This window comes from Uranotaenia lowii, chromosome 2 (genome assembly GCF_029784155.1).
Source record: "Uranotaenia lowii strain MFRU-FL chromosome 2, ASM2978415v1, whole genome shotgun sequence".
Classification (NCBI taxonomy): domain Eukaryota; kingdom Metazoa; phylum Arthropoda; class Insecta; order Diptera; family Culicidae; genus Uranotaenia; species Uranotaenia lowii.
The window spans coordinates 354,375,491-354,396,256 of NC_073692.1; the positions used below are offsets into that span (position 1 = coordinate 354,375,491).

The window sequence follows — 20,766 nt, forward strand, 5'->3', positions numbered from 1 at the left end:
TTGGCAAGTATTTCAAAGTTCTTTTAAAGACCCTTTGTGGAAAGTCTCAGAAAGTATGTTAAGAAGTTTTCAACATATCTTCAAAATTAATCTTTCTAGAGGTTTTCTAGGAATTCTTCTAAAAACGCTTCGTGATTTTCTTAAATTTTTTTAAGAAGAATCTAAAAAATGTAAAACTTTTTTAAAATAATTACCCCGTAGTCATTTTATTTTTTATTTTTGAATGAACCCTAAAAATATCGGAAAAACTCGTCCCGGATAAGAACTAATCTGGAAAACGCGTGCGAAACGAATTTGTTTGAAATTTAGACACTTCGCTCTCACGTGATTGTTAATTGAATTAGAAGTTGGTAGGAACTGAACATTGCCTAGTTATGATAACCTGATAATGGAATCTAATCTTTCACTGGAATGTTATCGCGGAACGGCGGCACGAGATCATTAAATATTTATTTGGAATTGAAAAGCGAAAAGGATGTAAATAAATGTGTGAAATAAGAATAAAAAATGTAAATGTCCATGATAAGTCCGGAGACGAACGGATAAAAACGTAACTTCTCCCCAAAGCATCACATCATTGTAAACTCGTTAGTTGATCCAGAAAGAGCTTCACCAAAGTCAAATTCGAAATGAAGACCATTTTCCTGATCTCTAGTGTTCTGATTGTCGCTTATGTGGTGTGTTCCAATGGAAGAGTTGTGGAGTCGGACTTGGTTGAAAGTGCGAAAAAGTCTCAAGATTCAGGTGAAACATAGCAAAAACTCTGACAGATAAAAAATCCAGAATTTTGGATTCAATTCGAAATCCAAAATCATAGTTTAGGATAATGATTCAAAATCAGGATCTAGATTTAAAATTAGATTCAGAATACGGAACAGATTCAGAAATCAGATCTAGATTCACAATTTAAAGTGTGCATTAAAAATCGAATTAAGAACTTTGATTCTATGTCATTAGTGATAAGACTGTACGAGTGTTTATAACAAATGTTTTTTTTTTTCAACTTCCAGTGGACCTCGAGCCGGTGGCATGGAATCAGCCCCAGACGCATTCCCGGCAGAAGCGAGCTGTTTGCGATCTGCTGAGTGGAGTTGGACTGATCCATACGGTGTGTGCTACCACTTGCATCCTAAGAGGGTTCGTTGGAGGATTCTGTACCAGCCGGGGTATCTGCATCTGTCGAAACACGCCCGAGGCCTAATGGAATGGTGGATTGATCCTCATTAATCAAAGGTTATTTGATTAATCGTTGGACCATTAATAATACCGAAGATAGAACGATAGTCCTGATCAGGCTGCACTCAATACGATATTTGTCTCGAGTTTAGACAGATACGAATGATTTAAATTATTCTAGATATAACACGGAACCGAAATTATACTTCTCTCTACTTTTTTGGTTTATGAAAATAACAAGTTTTATTGTAGGTTATAATCTTTGTTATCAAACAAATGGACAATAATATGGTTCAGAATAAATAAAGTGAAAATTTTCTAAGGAAATATGTGTTATTTTTGTTCCAAGACCACTTTCTGATAATTGAAGGTTTAATGTCCAATCTTTATTGATATCAGAAAGAAAACAAGAAAATGTAGTTCTCAGGGACGAATCATCCCAAAGGATGAAAATCCCAGTAAAAATAATGTTATTCAAAATCATTGTGATTCCAGTTTTTTTGTCATTACATTTAGTGCTAAACAAAAACCGATCTTTTGCTTGCAAATGTCAACGTTTTATGTCAAGATTTAGATAATGAATAACACAGTAAGTTGTTTTGTATTTAGTTGTTTTTGGACAAATAAGGGACCATTCATTGGATAATTTTAGCTACGAAGAAAATAATCAAAAAAATTTTGCTCTAAAAAAAATCTCGATTTACGAAATCGCTTGAACTTCCTACTGGCATAAGGTTGCCAGATAGCCCGGTTTTATCCGGGTTTGCCCGGATATTTAATACTAAATTTAAGAACAGTCCGGCCCGGCCCGGTTGCCCGGATTTCATTGAAAAATGCCCGGATTTTTTCACTTTATTTGGCAAATTAAACAAAAAAAAACAAACACCTCCAAAACGAAATTTTTTGAACAAGTTTTATAAAAATAATCACGAAAGGTTTTTTGGAAGCCATAAATACGGTTCAAAACTAATCGATGAGTTTTGATGACAAAAAAAAAGTTTTTTCAATTTTTTTTCTTGTTTTTTGTTGCGGAACATTTGAGTTTTGACAAAATTTGCCAGGATATTGCCCGGATTTATGGTCTTCAATTTGAAATCGAATGCCCGGATTTTGCCAGGTTTTTATATAAAAATTGCCAGGTTTGTCCGGCCCGGATGCGTGCTGAATAAATTCTGGCAACCTTATGCATGCATCTAACTTGCTAGATTTAAAAGCATTTTGAACATTGGCAGAAAATATCGAATGGATTCGAGTTTAAGGCAAACATTTTGCTGTTCGTGTTCACATTCATGCATCTATGTGTTATATTATGTTTCTAGTTGCATATCCTTAAGAGTAAACTTTAACTATCACCACTCAAGGCGATATTACGAATAGATTTCTGAAAACCTCTCTATAGGAGACGGAATGTTCCTGATTCTTTTCAAAATAAACCTGGATAAGTTAGAAAGCTCTTAAAGCGGAAGAAAAAAAATCTATCCCTTGAACTCTCGTTTTTTCTACTCAATTCTACTCAAGTAAAAAAACATTGTTCATAAATATGAATCTCGAATTTTGAATTCGATACCACATTCACGACATTTAGTTGAAAAAAATAAACAGTTCGCGGACGTATGCTTAAAAATATATCTGTTTTTTTCTGGAGTCAGGGCGGTACAATAAAATCGCTCAAGGGATGGATTTTCAGATTTTGTGTTCTTTGGTGAGAAAATGTTTTTAATCCTTAAATCTGTGACAAGAGATAAAAAAAAAGTTTTTCTAATTTATTCCTCAAAACCTCTTCTTTATTTCATGATTTTGTGATTCCGATATGGTAAATAAAGTTATACATCATAATTTCGCACTTATGGAAATCAAGAAGAATATTCAAAATCAACAAACCAATCAAAATCTTAGCTTTATATTTATATCGTATACAATATCAGAAAGTAGAAGCAGAAAATTTATTGATTACAGAAATTCTGATACAACAGATTTAGAGTCAGAATTCAAATTTGTAATTCACAATTCACAGTGCGCATTCAAAATTTCAATCATCGATATTAGTAAAAAAAGGATCACGTTTCAATTTTAGTTTCTACACATTCTGAAAACGAACTGCTTTATTTTAAAATATTCAGTTAATTTTGAATTTTTGAATACAGAAAATTAAACAATCATTCAAGTTTAACATTTTCCATACCTTTGATCAAGATTCTCTTCAAAAGAATTTAGCATTTTTACCTTCTTTAGGGAAGATAAGGACACAATGGTCATCTTAAGAAGGACGCTTATTTCACCATAGAAAACAGCTATAACAAATATGTGAGTTATATCATTGTTTCGTTTTCAGACACGAAAAAAAAGTTAATTTCTTAACTGACTAAAAGTTAAACAGTAAATGTAAACGTTGAAAAATGCATTTTTCTTTTAATTTTTTTTTGCGCGAACTGGAAATCAGTCACTGTAGGGGCATAGTGAGAAGTTCCACTGGGGCAGAATAAACGCCATTGATCGGGGCACGATGATCATTTTCAGATGTAGAATCGAGCAACGGATTCAACTCGAAGAATTGGTATTGGTAAAGTGTCGAGAGGTAATCAGAGGACTCGAGCTCGATTCCTGGTCGAGGCGATTTTTTTTTCATTTACCATTTACTCTGAATATCTCGGATGTATGTTGAGATAAAAATCTCAAAAAAACATATAACAAGAAATATGCTCATATGCCGATGGTCTCAGTTTTGTCTTGCTCTTTCACATGGAAAAGGAATTTTTCATGAATTCTAGCGTGAGCTTTCATTAAGTCGTATGAAACAAGATGTAAAAAACAGTTTTATTACAAAAAAAAAATACAAAAACTGACATAAACTAGACGTAACTTTTTTTTCTATTTAGAATATTTATAGTCTGGACGACATATTCCATATGTGAAATACAAATTGTAAAGTTGTTATGATAACCTCAACAGTTTTCTGTGAATACTTAAGATGTTTCATACGACGTAATGAAAGCACTAGCGAGAATTATCAATAATCATCATTGCTTGTGGAGAATCAAGGGCCACCTGTATTTTGACGTTTTTATACACATTCATAACTTAAAATTATTTTGTCTGAGTTTCTGATCGGTAACATTTATATGTCCAATGAAGAGTTATGAATAATGTCAATTTTATTCAATGCGATAGAGATGAACATAAATCCTGTATAAGGATTTTTTCCAAAACGTTCGCGAACCAGGTTTTTGGAATTATTCGATCATACACAACTCTCTTATTCATTTCCTCACCGGAAATTGCTTGAAAACGACTAAATGAATTTTGAAATTATAGTTTTGGGTCAACTCATAATTTTTTTCTAGTTATTCGGTCATTTTGGATTTTAAGGCTCACAATTCTCCACTATTTTTCAAAAAAAAAAAAATACACTTTTAAAACAGTCAGAGCTTGGAAAAATAAATTTATAAAAAAAATTTAAATTGCCTTCTGATAAGTTAGGAATTTAGAAAATCATAACATTTTCTTCAATGGTGATGTGAGTATTGTAAGAAGATGAAGAATTTGTTTTGGTGATCAAATTTTTCCTATCAAATTCAACAATGCGTACATAAAGAATAGTAAAAAAATATTTGTATTTCTATCTTTCAAAAATATTTTCTAGTGTTGCCATTTTTTAAGAAGTTTTTAAAATGAATTAGAGATTTTAAGGTTTTATTTTAAAGAAAAACTTTTTGTATTTAATTATATAAGAAAGTAGTAAGCTAGTTCTTTTTAACCATATGCATGACCATTTGAGTCCTAGGTAAAAAAAAATTAAAATATTTGTTTTATTTTTTTTAAAAATATTTAGAAATAAAAGTAAGGGATTATAATTGCGGTTCAAATCATATTTATCTTCTACTCTTGTAAACTCGATTAAAATTAAAGATTTGTTTGAAACTTTGATAAAGAAGAATCTGCAATATAAGTAATGTTAAAAAAAAACATTAAAATATATTTTCAGTAAAGTTTAAAATAGTTAAATCTAGATTTCTCAAAAATCAAAATTTTATTTTGCATTTGTGATTTTTTCAGGTTTGTGATCCAAACTGACTCTTATTAAATATAAAATTTTAATTTTGATTTTTTAAATTGTTAATATTTATTTATATTAAAATATTAAACTAAAAATAATGTGTTCACATAATAATTACAGAAATGGTGTCAAAACCTTCCAAAAACTAATTGTTTGTTTCTTTTTTCATTTCCAATCCAATCTTTCTTTCTGAGCTACATATCTCAACTATCTTAGTGGAACTGGTCAAATTTATGCTGCCTAATTCCATTGTTCTGTCTCAAACGATCGTTTACTGAAAGGCGTTTAGGATATTTAGCCTTTAAGTGATCCGTTTCCCCGCAGCCTAAGCTTTCTAGATATTTTTCCCCATGTATCCGTGCCATGGAAATTTTGAATATTTTTTCAATATTCGCCGATGTAGAAATTATTAAATGAAATATCATGTAGAAAAACACTTGACTTTTTTTATTGAAATACAAAAAATACATCAAATACAATTTTAAATCATATTTTAAGCTTGCAAAAAATTGTTACCATTAATTTTGATCAAATTTACTCAAAAAATTTAAACGCAAAGCCATAATTTAAATAACTCCATTAAAATGTTTGTTTGATTTTGCAAATTAAGTGCAAAAATTCTGGAAAAGTATGGGCGATTAGAGAAGGTTATCTTATTGGAATTCGATATTCGGGACTAAAGTTCTAACTAGATTTTTTTAAAACTTTAGTAGAATTATTAAAATGGGATAAGATTTCGAAGTTTTGCCATTAGTTCTGCTAAGTGGAGATTGTTACTCTTGAATAATTTTAGTCGGCCCCCAAACTCCTCACTCTCTTTCCGTTACTGCGGCCATGTGATAGTATTTTAATAAAAGAAATGTTGACGAGACACCTTCATTCCTACGTTAGGAAGATAGAATGAGCACAAGGCTCTCAAACAATTGTTTGTATAACAAAGCAAATGACAGGATATTTGGGTACGAGAAACAGTTATTCGAGGCGCAATTGAAAAGGGGTTAGTTAGCGGACTTTTTTTTTTGGCTATACTCAAGAATTGATGTAGAAAATACGACTTAATTTCACATGAGTGTTTCTTGGGGTTCGAGAAATTTTTCTATGATGAGTTGAGGATTCTTCCAGTTTTTCCTTAATACATATATTAGGAACCACTATCAGGTGTTTAACTTTTGAAGAAAATTTTCGAGACCGTTCAAATTTCAATTCAAATCTAGTTAAAGTCAAAACCAAAGGTTTTCCGGTATCAGCCCTACAAGACGGAGAAATTTTCTAGAGGTCTCAAACCCTCATTTCAAAAGTTATGTACAAATATGTCCTGTCTTCCTGGAATGCTGTCGGCCACTCATATTAATCGGGGATGAAACCTTCGAAGTCGTGTATTGATGTTTGGTATCCGGAAAACGTTATAGCTAAGTATTCTCATATTTTATTTATAACCAGTTGATCAAAACTTGTAAGTTTAATTTCAATACTAAAATGATGTCAATGTTAAAAATATTCACAAATATTCGTGGCACATTAATAATGCCGCAAAAAAAAAAAACATTTCGTAATTTTGATTAAATGATTTTCAATGTTCTTAAACTAATCGTTATTTCACCAATTCAAAATAACAATTTAATCAGTTCTATTGTAAAATTGGTCCTTTTTGGTTTAAAAAAATTAACATGGATTGACTTATTCAATAACTTGATTTTTCCTTATTCAAATGTTCGAAAGTTTAAAGCGATCGTTATTCATTTATATCATGTTTGTGGCTTGTGATATAGCTCAGTTGACAAGTCTGTTGTCTCCTGCCTGAGCCGATGTCCGCGAGTTCGAGCCCAAGAGTAAACATCGAACACAGTTGAACCGGATAAGTTTTTCAATAACGATCCGCCAACTGTAACGTTGATAAAGTCGCGAATGCCATAAAGATGGTAAAACGACTATAATCGAAACAAAAAAAAAACAAAAAAAAATTATATCATGTTTGACTCATAAACAGGGCTTGAGTTAAATCTTGATATATCTGATCAAATGCGGGAAGTCATAACATTAATAATCCAATCAAAATTGCTGGAAAATTGACATAGTGTTAATTCTCTTCATTTCTCTTTAAAAAAAAAAGGGTAAAACGTTCTATTTGACCTTGATTTCTCCAATGTATTTCTACATTTTTTCTCCAAAATATTTGAACTTTTACACTTTTCATACGTTTTCAAATTCCTACATAAAAATGATTAAGAGCATCAGTTCGAATATCCTTTCGAACTTTGAGTTATGTGAGCAACAACTATAACAGATACAGATGAAGATGGAAATCAAGTTTATACGATTGACTTCGAATGTGTTTTAGTCATAATCACCTTTCAAAATTTTTGTTTCTTATTTCGCTAAAATGTTTAAATAAATTTAAAATATATTTCAGGAGAAAAGGCTATCAGCTTAACACTAGTCAAAAGTGTTTCCTAATTATTATCTTTCCCCCACATTCCCCCAACCAAATTTTTTTTTGCAAGGATGCAGAGGTGACCTCGGTCCTTAGGCATAAAGTTGTTCTTTTATCCCTTTCTCATTTTTCCTAACCTTTATATTAGGACGTGGCCAGTACCGTTATTGATTTTTAAAGATAGACCATCGGTTTTGTGCATTGTGAATGTGTAGCAAATCCCAGGTTCCGTTCATTTGACCTTTGAACAAAATGGAAGGCAGCAACCATTGGCGATGTGGAACTTGTTCTACTGAGCCATTCCTGCGATCTTGGAATCCGAAATGTATTGAATATATTTAAACCAAGTTTAGAAATTAATCACAGAGTATACTAGAATACTTTTAAATTAAACGACTTTTTAAGGTACATTTCGGGTTCAATGATTCAAGGTGGATGTGAGTAGTCAGTCAAGCTAAGCTAAGCTAAGCTAATACATATGTTAGGAACCGCTATTATATAACTACGACAAAATGAATATGATTACTTGAGACCCCTTCTACCTTTCAGTCAGTAGGGAGATGGGAAGAGGAAGGGATACACACATACACATTTTTTTGGCATAAATCTAAAACTATATATGGATAAATGTGATCATATTTAACATGAAAGGATTTTTATACGAAAAAAGTTTAAGGGTTTAAGTTTACTTTGCATGACTTTAAAACTTATAAAAAATGTAAATGTGCATGTGACTTTGTTTGGTTATCTACATAAATGATTTGTATTAAAATTGATAGTCCGTGATCTCTCCCAACACTGAAATGTGAATGGAGAGAGGATGGAATCCATAGAAATAAATAAGTCATAAATTCTGAAAAGCAAATAAAAAAAATATGTATGGTCTAGCAATGCACACAGGGTCAGCTGGTAAATATATAAAAGTTTGAGTGTAAATGTACATATACATATTTGAATGATCTTTTAATGGAACTAGTTTTCTGAAGCACGTGCAATAAAGTATAATTCATTTCACAGAATTGTTTGGCAAAAAATAAAACACATTGGCATAAGTGAATTAATTAAATCAAATTATCAATTACATGTCGTCATGATCAAGCTGCATATGATAACGACAATAAGCTACGCACCTCTCTACGCTGGTAAATATGTGAAATTACTTGGAGTCGTTTAGTGATTACAAGCTGATTAGCAACCCACAGAGGGAGTGCAAGTGTCATCATCATTTAGCAACATTAGCAAACTTATGACTTTTGCATAATTAGTTTTCACTATTTCCAGAACTAGAAGCTTAACTAAACTTAAAATTTGATCTTAGCTTGTGTTGCGCACAACGATTTTGTCATCCGAGCTAAAAGGAAATCGAAGTTTTCCGTCAAGAGTCAGAAAGTAGCATTTATTTGTTAAACTAGATTATATGAAGCCTGAAATTATAGTCTTTAATCTTTATAGATGACCTAGCTCGTCGATTCAGGTAAAATATAGGTTTATGTCAACAAGGTTTGCAACAACGGTAAACTAAGTTATGACTACTTAGCATGGGGTCGTTGTTCCCATTATTTCGTAACACTTAATTGAACGGTTGACTTTCCGTGCTTTTAAATTATTGCGAATCAATCGCAATTGTCAATATTTACGAAATTAATTTGAATAAACAACCCGTTATGAGCGCTTATCGAATATAATTATCCGAGTACATGAATCAATCCTAACGTAGAAAAAACCTCACTTCTGAGAAGATGAAACAATCCGTTTTCTGTTAACGAGGTGTGGATTAAAATTCAATTGAGACAGTTGGTGACCCACGTGCCAATTAGGCTACCAAACTACTGGGAACGCGCGACAGATACTACGCAAAATCGGCATAACGACATGATTGAAGGCGGCTCCACAAAAATCATCACAAAGTTCGAGTGCTAGCGAGAGATCACTGAATATTCAACGCACTGTGGGGGTATAACCTGAGATAACTTAAATCTAAGCATCAGTTTTCTAAAGAAAAACTTTTAGTTTAATTTTATTTTATTTCATTCGGAAAAGCTATCGGAAAACACACTTGACAAAAGTCACTGAATGGTACCGATAAAAAAATTCACACTAGAAAGTTTTGTAGAATCACCGAATTCTGGGACAGTCTCAATGGCGCGTAAGTCACTGTGCATGGTAATTAAACGACAGACAGTAAGCAACCTTAACTGGCTAATGAACGTGAAAAGTAACGACAAAAATTTGAATGCTCACTGGGTAGTAAATTTGGTGATTTTTGCTTTCCCGAAGAAAGTCAGATTGTTCGAATAAAAACTTCATTGATCCACAATGCAGCACCACATTCTAACCTCGCCAGTTGATCTAGAACGAGAGTATCGGAGCGAACCGTTTCAAGATGAAGCAATACTTCTTGATTTTCAGTGTACTGATTGCTGTTGGTGTTTTCTACTCCAGTGCAAGTGTTGTTCAAGCCGAAAACTTGTTAAGTGAAGATGAGGGAGAATCTTTTGACTCCGGTAAGAACAAAAATTCAAACTGGAATCTAACAATTTCTAATCCAGAGTTCAAGTAAGAATTCTGAAGAAGGCAATAACTTAAACTTTATAATTTTCATTTTCAGCTGAAATTGAACCCTTGAGAATGGACTCCTCGCAGCATCATTTCCGGCAGAAACGGGCCGTTTGTGATCTGCTCAGTGCCATCGGCGTGAAACATTCTGCCTGTGCTGCTTCCTGTATCATTCGAGGTTTCGTGGGTGGATACTGTACCAACGAAGGTGTTTGTACCTGTCGAAGCACCCCGGAAACGAGGTCTTAATCTGTTTTTAATTCAGGAAGATTTTGGGGATAATTTAAAAAAAATCGAAAAAAGACAAATCCGATCACCAGAAACAGAAACATCACATTTGTGGGAAACATTTGACTGACATTTCAAAATAATGTTGAACAAACAAGAAAATGAATTGGAATTCAAGCTTTAGGAGATAGGTTTAAATTTTATGTTTCATGAAAAAAATGTAATACAAGAATATAAAATGATCATTAATTCTGAAAATTAAAAAACAATAAAAAAAACTCAAATCGGAAACTGCTTTTCTATTTATTTCGAAAAAATAAAAACTAAGATTTTAGATTCGGCTTACAGATTCAACCTTTATTATCATATTTAATTTCTAATCTTGCCGAAAGCTTAAAATCAGTCACTGTAGGGGCATAATAGTAAATGAAAAAAAAAATCGTCTCAACCAGGGATCGAACTCGAGGCTTCTGATTACCTCACCGACACCTTACCAATAGGCTTAATCGTCAGATGTAAACTAGTCAAGTTGTAGCTCTATGGTCCAGTTGACTTCATCGAGTTGAATTCGCTGCTAGATTCTACGGCAGGAAATGCTCATCATGCCCCGATCAATGGTGCTCTGTTTGCCCCGAGTCAACAAGTTAAAGTAAAAAGGCTTTTTAAAATTGATTTTAGTGAAAAATCAAAAATTTAATGATGGTGAAAATTGAGGAACAATGTGTACATCAGGTTTCAGTGCTTGCATTATAGATCAAGATGATTAACGATCATGAGAGCTTATTTTCCGGTGCTCAAAAATTATATTTTCGTCACTTGAGAACCTAGTGGGTTTTTTTTAAATATTTCTGTAAAGATGATTAGGAAATTCCTTTTTTTGCTGAAAAATTAATACTATAGGAACTAGAAACTGTACCTCATGAAAATTTATTTGAGAAAATACGTATTTCTTAGAAAAGCCCAATTTTTCCCCGGGTGTTCGTTATGCCCCTATCTCCCCTACTGTTAATTTCGTATCGTTTCCGATATATTCTGAATTATTTTAATTTGGGTTTTCCAGACAAAAACAATTGTGTAGCTATATTTTTCATAGAAGTCAGTTTTTTTTATCAAATTATCATTTCATTACATCTGATGAGACATATAGCTGAACTGATTGGATATTTAATTTTGATTTTCAAAAATCTTTATTATTGAAATTTAAAGCTTAAATTCATCAAAATCTTCGCTTCAACCTTCCTAGAAAAAGACTATAGATTAGTAGAGAAGTTTATAGGTTTGCTTTAAAAAAGAACATCACGATTCATCGCTTCAATAACAAGGATTCTCAGTACCCATGTGTTTCAACGTTAGTTTAGGCACTTCTTAGAAAGCTTTAGTCATGGAAAGCCGGAGGGGTGGTTCTAGCGATTAATAACGCAACAAAAACACATTACCAAGGATGATAACTAAAATTTCTTAACCCAACTGCAACTTGTGTGGCAAATGGGAATGAATATTTTCAATTCGCACCGTTGGCATATATTTAGATTAAGGTGGCAATGACTGGCAAAACTGACCTGTGCCAAATTTCAGCTCAATCGGACTTTTTTTTTTAAACGAACACACACATATAGGATCTCAGTGAAACTTCATGTTTCTTTGAAGAAATCTTATTACTTAACCTAAGCGTCCATCTTTCGAGGATAAGATGGCTAGCATCTTGTAAACGCTAAAACCACCAGCAGAGTAATGTATGCCGTGACCGGGATTCGATCTCATGACCTCTGGCTTAGAAGACTCGAATGCTATCCTCTAAGCCATGGTCGGTGGCCTTTGGATTCCTCCTTTTGGTGATTTTTGAGGGTCGAAAACCGAAACTTCGAGCGCTTCGAGGCACCCCATACCAGGGATGGGGACCCCATACGTAGGGATACCATACGTACTCTTTTAAGAGTACATATACTCTTTTCCGACCGAACAATTAGCGTACTTTTCGTGAAAATTTACGAAATGTACAATTTTTTTGTTGAAATACCTTTTATTAGAGAACGAATTCGTTTCTTACAGCTCATGAAGATTATATTCTTATAAGTACAAGAAGTCCGATAAAAAAGCATAAAGTTCTTTTAGAAATGGGACAGTTACGAATGCATGTATCTCAGAAACAATTCGTTTAATCGAAATACTTTCTATAAAAGAAATAAAGGTAATCTTATGATAATTTTAAAAATAAATTATAACTTATACTTCGTCTAATCTGTATTTTAGGTGGCTGCATCCTCCTCCTTCAATTTCTGCTATTTTCCGGTCCAATACTGCTCTTTTGAAAGAAATTGAGGGCAATTTAGTAGAGGACTGAAACAGCTGTCAAATCTCTAACAAACGCATCGAACCAAACTTTAGGTATCAGAACGTCAGTGTGGTTCCCGAAATTAAACACTTCACCCCGAAACAGACTCAAAATAGGGTAACTTTTTGATTGTCAAACACATATGTTATTGTTATAGAGTAAAGTGGGGCAAGAGTACGCAGGCGGAAAGAGTACGCACTAGGCTTTTACAGTAAACGACAACACTGAAACTAGCAACACTGTACCGGTTTGACAGGTCATCGAGTCAGCTGATCATATGTGTTTTTGTTTGTGGTTTGGTTCGCGCACGTCGGAGAAATGAGATAAGTTTTAGTTTTTCCAATTTTTATGTAATTTTATGCGTATTTAGAAACATTATTACGCTTCGTGGAAATTTGCTAATCAAATCTGCATACGTGACAAAGGACACATAATTAATATAGATTAAATCTGTGGAACACTCATGCCAGGATATGATCGGAATATTTAGCACTTTTAGCTTTTTTCACAAATGATCGTAGGGGGCAAGAGTACGCAGGTTTGGTGGGGCAAGAGTACGCGTTGGTTTCCTTCGTCTTTTTGATAGCATTTGGAAAGCTAACCCAAAGAATAATCAAGTTTTCAATAATCAGGACGTTCAAAAGGAAAACTATCCAGAAGATTTGCTCTCCGGAGATGCTGGAAAACGCCAGGCAGCGGTTGAAGGACGGAGAATCGAAGCGCCGGATTGCTGAAAGCCTCGGGACTTCGGAATTAACCTTGCGTAAACGCCTTAAGAGGGTAATCAACAGAAGATATTTTTGTATTGAATTGTGAATAACAATCATTTTTCTCGACCAGGGATTCGGTGCTGAAATCCATGGACAATTCACTTCAGTTTTTACTCCTCAACAGTCAGAGGATCTCGTAAATCACTGCAGAGCGCTGCACAGTGCTTTTTACGGTCTGACTTTCAGTGATTTGCGTCGCTTCGCCTTTGCCTTTGCTAAGCGAACAGCGTTACCCATAAAATCACTGTTTTATTTTAACTATTGTTTATGAAATAAAGGTTTCGTTTTGTTTAATAAACGATTATAATGATTCAAGACCTCAATTACACCGGACCAGAATGGAATACAATGAGCTTATTATATGCGTACTCTTGCCCCACCTCATGCGTACTCTTGCCCCACTGGTGGGGTAAGAGTACGATTTGGTAATTTTTGAAAAATATGATTTTTTATCAATGTTTACAAACATAATTAAAACTTTTTGCGTCATACAATCAAGGTAAAGAGCCTTACTTTAATTTGGTTTAATTACTATGATCGATACTTTGTTCTTTGAAGAGATACAATAAGTACACAACTAAGTGCGTACTCTTGCCCCACTTTACTCTACTGCAGATTTAGAATCAATTTTAACAAGGATTATGCTGAAAACTCTGCATTTTGTGCCAAACCATAAGTTATGAATTTTACCAAAGATCCCTTTGATTGACATTACTGAGCCGCAGATATAATTTTAGTTTATTTATTTATTTAAATCTAATTAAAACTAATGTTATCTATTATTTTGTAGTTGTATGTACAGTACCGTTCATAATTGTATAGAAATTGGAAGCACGCGCACTGTCACTTCGACTTTGAACTTCCATAACTTTTGACTCTGATGATATTTTTTGATCAAATTTTCTGCGTTAGATAGATCAACTATCACACTATTAAATCACAAAATTTGAGCTTTCTGGTGTTTGTGTGGCCTGAGATACAGTCGTTCTACGAAAATCGGACTTTTTGGACTTTTCTCATTCATACTGCAATATCTCAGGAACTACACTACATTTTTTGTTGAAATTTTGCAGAGTGATTGTTGAAATATAAAGTAGGCATGTCTGAAGTTTTTGGAAAGTTTTATTGATGGGATCAAAAGTTACGGGAATTACAATTTTTCAGGCATGAACCAAAAAATGCGATTTCTATAGAATTTTGGACGATTCATGAGAACATAATCGTTTCCATCCACAAATCAGTCGAAAAATGTCTGGCAAAAGCAATGATGAAATGAAAAAATGAAATTAAAGATCTATTTGTGTTTTGAAATCAGAATCTCGCAATATTGTTTTGATTTTTTGGTTGGAATAGATTTACTGGTTGTTAAACATAAATTAGGAGTTTCCTATGAAAACAATCGTCCAAAATTCTATAGAAATCGCATTTTTAGGTTCATGCCTGAAATATTGTACCTCGCGTAACTTTTGATCCCATCGATAAAACTTTTCAAAAAATTCAGACATGATAGCTTTACATTTCAACAATCACTCTGCAAAATTTCAACGAAAAATGTAGCGCAGTTACTGAGATATTTCAGTTTGAATGAGAAAAGTCCAAAAAGTCCGATTTTCGTAGAATGACTGTTTCTCAGGCCACACAAACTCCAGAAAGCTCAAATTTTGTGATTTAATAGTGTGATAGTTGATCTATCTAACGCAGAAAATTTGATCAAAAAATATCATCAGAGTCAAAAGATATGGAAGTTCAAAGTCGAACTGACAGTGCGCGTGCTTCCAATTTCTATACAATTATGAACGGTACTGTATATGTTTTTAAATGCAATTTTTTATCGTGTTTTATTCATCGTTATGTCTATAATTTCACTTTCTGCATTGTATTTGTACATCATTTGATTAATGGGTTGATATTTTGCATAGTCCTTGTCATAAACTTTAATGTAAAATAATTGTTTGTTTCTTAATGAACGGGAGGGTGCATAAAAATGGAGTTTTGAAATTCAGGACTGTTCATTCTTTATGTAACAATATCATTAAAAAACGAAATTTGAGAAAATTCTTTACGTTTACTGAGAGGTTCTATGTCAATTAGCTTACAACGTGATTCGTATGACTGAAGAGGAAATGTGATCCAGTTTATTTTACGGAGTGCATACAATAAAATTTTTTTTTAGAACAGATTCAAGACGTTGCGCGTGATTATTTGAATAAGGATTCCATATGACACTACAATACTCTAATATCGATCGTACATAAGATATATAAAGTGACTTTATGGTGTATGGATCTTGAAAATGGTGGCTGAAACGCTTAACAAATCCTAGCATGCAATAAGCTTTATTAGTAATAGTGTTCTGATGTTCTAAAATCGTAAGTTTCGAATCCAAGATGACACCAAGATCTCTTACAATTTGGCATTTTTGAACCGTTTCACTACCTAATTTAGTTCCAATGAGTGGGTAAATTTGTTTTCTACTAAACGATATGGAGTTGCCTTTTTTAACGTTCAATTGAAGTAGACTTTTGTTGCACCATTCATAGAACACATTGATTTCGTTTTGAAACGCTTCAACATCCTCGGTTGATTTGATATTCAGAAAAAGTTTTATATCGTCAGCATATATAAGGAATTCAATCCGTTTTGAGGCACACCGGAGGTTACAGTTACGGGTTTGGATAATTCGTTTTTGAAGCGAACAATTTGTGTTCAATCGGTTAAGTATGATTGAAGCCAAGAAAGAAGATTTGGATGAAAGCCATTTTTTTTAAATTTTAGAATCAAAAGTGGTATATCAAACTTGGTACGGAAATATTTGTTTTTTTCAGCCCTTTTCAATTTAGTGGATACAGCTGTTTGCAAATTAACAAAACTTGATTATTTTTAAGCCTCTTTAAAGCGTTTTAAAGGGAATTTTTGCTAGCAAAATCTGACAACAACGAAGTAAAACCATCATGAGATTGATATTAAAATATAATCGGTTGATATAGATTTGCGAAGTTGCGAAGGGTACCTACAAGATTATTCTTTTTAGGCTTTTGAAAACAGCAAAAACCGGCTACACAGCTTACGAGCTCTGGAACTAACAAAAAATAGTTGCTTGAAGTTGGGTTTTAATGACTTATAACTTGGCAACACTTTCAGCTTATCGAAGAAAATTTGTTTGAACATATCAGCGATCTACACTTAGTTTTTCGCTTTTCTATATATCAAAATCTCAAAATATCTCAAAAACGCGTTAATTCAAAATTTTAGAAAAAAATACTTCTGATAGTACTCTTCACAGGCAGCAAAATGTTGTAAAAATTTTGAATGTCCGATTACTAGTAACGGGGTTGTTAGCAAAAGGAAGTGTCCCATTTCTAAAAGAACTAAGCTTTACCTAAGCAAAAAATTGTAAAGGGGCCCTTCATTTCTTCCTCACTTCTACCGGAAAGGCGGAAAGGGTATCGAATAATCATAGAAAAAAAATTTGTGTCCAAATCGCTCCCATGCTAAATTTGGTTTCAATCACTCGATAATCACTTGAGTTATACAAAAAATGAGAGCCTCTCCTCACTGGAAGGACAAAACCATTTTAGAAACATTTATTGTTATAAAAAAATACTCCCATGCTAGATATGGTTCCATTTGCATGATCAGTTCTCGAGTTAATCAACCACGTTTCTTTTGTTTTGGAGGGGAGGATCGTAGTAGGCTCTGGCTTGATAAGACGCAAAAACTTCATATCGTGTCAAAAAATTGAAAATTTGAATAGTTTTTATGTTTTTTATAATTTGAAAGTGCAGTTGTGAGTGAGAATTGTGTTGTGCTTGAGGATTACAGGTTTCTATAATCTGTTAGGCTTCCTGATTCCGATGCGGCGAAGATTGTACCTCGGAGTGCTCTGGAGCTGCGCCAGAAAGCGATTGGATCATATTTCTACAAGACCGGTCTGATTTTAAGATGAGTGTTATGAGTAATAATGAAAAAATTGGGCTACAAAATATTTGCTCGGGTGATGTATTTCAACGATGTTTTTTAAATCAAAAGTACAATTTAACTTTCAAGTAATAGGTATACATTCAAGAGTTTTTTCCAAAAACTTCGAAAAATTAGGCAAACGACATTTTTGGTGAGCTTATTCAACGATTTATTTGAATCGAAGTAAAATTGATAGTAATCTTTCCATGTTAAACTATTTTGATTTAAAATTTGATTTGATATCGCTAATGCCAATTTTAATAAAACAAAGTAAGGAAAACAATGGCTTGTCAAATTGATGTATGCTTGAATTTTTTTAAAGCACCATTTGTTCCAAACAGTTCGAAACGAATAATAATACCTACCTATGTTTTAAAACTTGTAGCACTGAACTTAAAATTATGTTACAGCTACAGCTAATAAATAAAGTTCAGGAGGGAATGTAAATGAAAGCTAAGTTTAAAATAAGCAAGAAATATCTGAAGATTTTCACACTTTTATTTTTAGTTTTATAAAATTTTTACGATTAAAAATTGGTGATTAGAGCTTGAGTTACATAATAAGTTTTTCAAAAGAGGAGTGTTCCTTTATTAAACTATAAATATTTGATCAATTATTAATCGATGATATAAAGTTTCAGAAGCTATAAACATTCTAATCAAAGAGCATAGGTATTTTGTTTTCAAAATTGAAATTCAGGTAAGAGTCAGTTCAAAACAGTTCTAGATGATAAACTTCATACTTCTTCTTCAAGAAACTATTCCCAGCTAGGCTTATCTAGGTAAGGATATCTGAAAAGAGAGGCGTACCAATATTATTAATTTGTTTTGGCTGCTTAAGTTAAAAAGTGTAAATTTTGTTCTGCAACTCAAATTCACCAAGCTTATAATTGACGTTTTCGAAAAAAATAATTTCTAGAGGAGGGCATACTTATGCCGTTTTCGTTTTTCTCCACCGGCGCGGGGCAAAACTTTCTCCGAATAAACAAACAGAATCGTCACCCGGGACGATGCAAATATATGGTTGCTATAGTCAACCTTATGCTTACCCCCAACACTGACAACTTCTACGGGTTGCAACCGCCTGCTTGAGGTTCAAACCTCGGGCAAAACTAGTGGACTTCTGAATTAATAAACGAACACAAAAACAGCAGTTCGGGCAAAACTCGTGGATAACTAGGTTACCACTGGCAATAAACGAAAACACTATTAGAAAACAGATAATGAATGTACAATAGAAATTCGTAATGCATACCAATTTGCAATGCAATGTCTACTTAAAATTTCATGTCTAGTTTTCATTTGATCTAGTCAACCAAATTTAAAGAACATTTTTCTTTTAAGTGTTTTGCACGATCTTAAGAAAAAATTATGAATTTAAGAAAATTTAAAAGTTGTAGAAATTTGTAGCACAGGTTTTTAGTGGTTCTTCACTTACCAAGGTGAATTCCACGCCATATTACCCTTACCCCTTAATACTCAGCGTGAGATTTGTGGAAGGATGGCGTACAGCCGGTCTCCTCAAAACAAATCACTACACGGACTACACGGACTTGGCCGGCGCACACAGGAGTATTTTACCCCAAATCCTAGCCAAAACTTCGAAATTAAAATTTGAGAAAAATTATTTTTTTTTAGGGTTTTTGGTTTTTAGATAGTTGTTGTATATTAGTGTTATCGATTTTAAACCATCGGCATAGTGAGTTTGTAATGGCATAACTCGAAACATTGATGAATCAAAATTATAAATTTCCAAAATTTGGTGTAAACAGGTACAATTACAGACTGCGTAACACGCAGAATAATGTGACTATTAACAAATTTTCTTCTACAAATCTTCAGTTTTAATATGACCAATGAATTATGGTTGAAATTGCGTTCATTTCTTGATGAACACTTGTAGTAGAGAAGCTAAACAAAATAGTGCAATGTTTTTTTTAACAAATCTATATTGTTTTTTTACAAATTAGTGTTGAAGTTTATCTTCCGGGCTCCACCGGGAAAAATTTCACATAACACACGAATGCTTCTAACTTCCTCAAACATTTCCAAAAGAAAAATCGTGCGCATACTTGCGAACTCGAGCTATTTTCAATTTTGAAATCTAAAAATTTGAGCGATTTGTGTCCCTAATTTTGTTTCAGATAGCGAGCATGCCATGCATTTACTTTGTATTATACAAACGTTTTTTATTGCGTTTTATTTGTTTGTTTAAAAAATGGTATTTTTCATCATTTCTGATAGTTGATCGGCTGGTTTGCTTCGAATTTACTTGAAAACAAACATTTTATAAGGGTGCAGCAAGTGACCCATAAAGACCAAAATTAAGAAATTTGAAATTTTGGTTAAAAATGAGTTGTGTATACTTGAAAACAACGAAAAAAAGATTTTTAATCATTTTAAAGAGAAAAAATGGTTTTGGCCAACTTTTTCCATAGAGTACTCCTATGTGCGGCGTCGTTATTGGTTCATATTAAAGTGGGAAATTCTCAAACTTGTACAGTGAGATTGTATTGCTTGTTCCCAGCAATCTTTCATTTGGTTCATTGTGCAATGTTGATTATCTCGAACCAATCACGGAGTGCAACCATTATGCCATTGGTCAGTAGGGGCTGCAGGTGGACCGTAGTTGATAGCAAGCTCAAGCTCACTTTTCTTTTGTTTGAGATGCCCATGACGGCATATGACGTTTCATTTTTATTGTTTTATAAATTAAATTATTTAAGCTAAACAATAATGTTCCATACACGTTAACATAACAATTTTCTATTTTTTTAAGTGGACTTTAAACTAAAGTCTAAAAAGCTACATCATTCGACAATGTCCTAGTTGGCTGATTATTTCCATCCTGCTTTGTCTGGTGATAGGATATGGGACATGTTTAATTTGGTTTCTTTCAGACATATGCTGGGTTGTGCTGGGAGGACAATGCCAGTAATTAGAAAGATTGTTAATGCCGGTCCGGCATACAATCTTATACGGATAATTACACCTCCAAGGAAGTTCATTATTAGATTAGAATTTGATTTGCGGATATACACAAATCAACTGGAAACATTTTAAATGTAATCTAAAGCTGTAAAATTTATAAAATAAAGTATATGACCATTTAATCCGGGACTAATTAGGCCGGAACAAACTTAAAATCCTTCTTTTGTCACTCGGAGTTGCGCTAGGGAGGACAATAAAAAACATTGCGAAAAACAATCAAATAAGAATAATTTGTACATAAGTTCGTATGCAACAAAATTGCACATCAT

General features: G+C 33.1%; 3 protein-coding genes across 8 annotated transcripts in view; 2 read left to right on the forward strand and 1 right to left on the reverse strand.

Moving 5' to 3' along the window:
* Nucleotides 1-20,766, reverse strand: part of LOC129744274 (uncharacterized) — a 107,303-nt gene that overhangs the window by 54,178 nt on the left and 32,359 nt on the right. The gene's annotated exons all lie outside the window — the stretch shown is intronic.
* Nucleotides 590-1,503, forward strand: LOC129744277 (defensin Lucifensin-like). Its single transcript, XM_055736721.1, has 2 exons — nt 590-744; nt 1,011-1,503. The coding sequence occupies exons 1-2, from the start codon at nt 630-632 to the stop codon at nt 1,199-1,201; spliced, it is 306 nt and encodes a 101-aa protein (XP_055592696.1). The 5' UTR covers nt 590-629; the 3' UTR covers nt 1,202-1,503.
* LOC129744275 (defensin Lucifensin-like) lies at nt 9,965-10,736 on the forward strand. Its single transcript, XM_055736720.1, has 2 exons — nt 9,965-10,165; nt 10,270-10,736. The coding sequence occupies exons 1-2, from the start codon at nt 10,045-10,047 to the stop codon at nt 10,464-10,466; spliced, it is 318 nt and encodes a 105-aa protein (XP_055592695.1). The 5' UTR covers nt 9,965-10,044; the 3' UTR covers nt 10,467-10,736.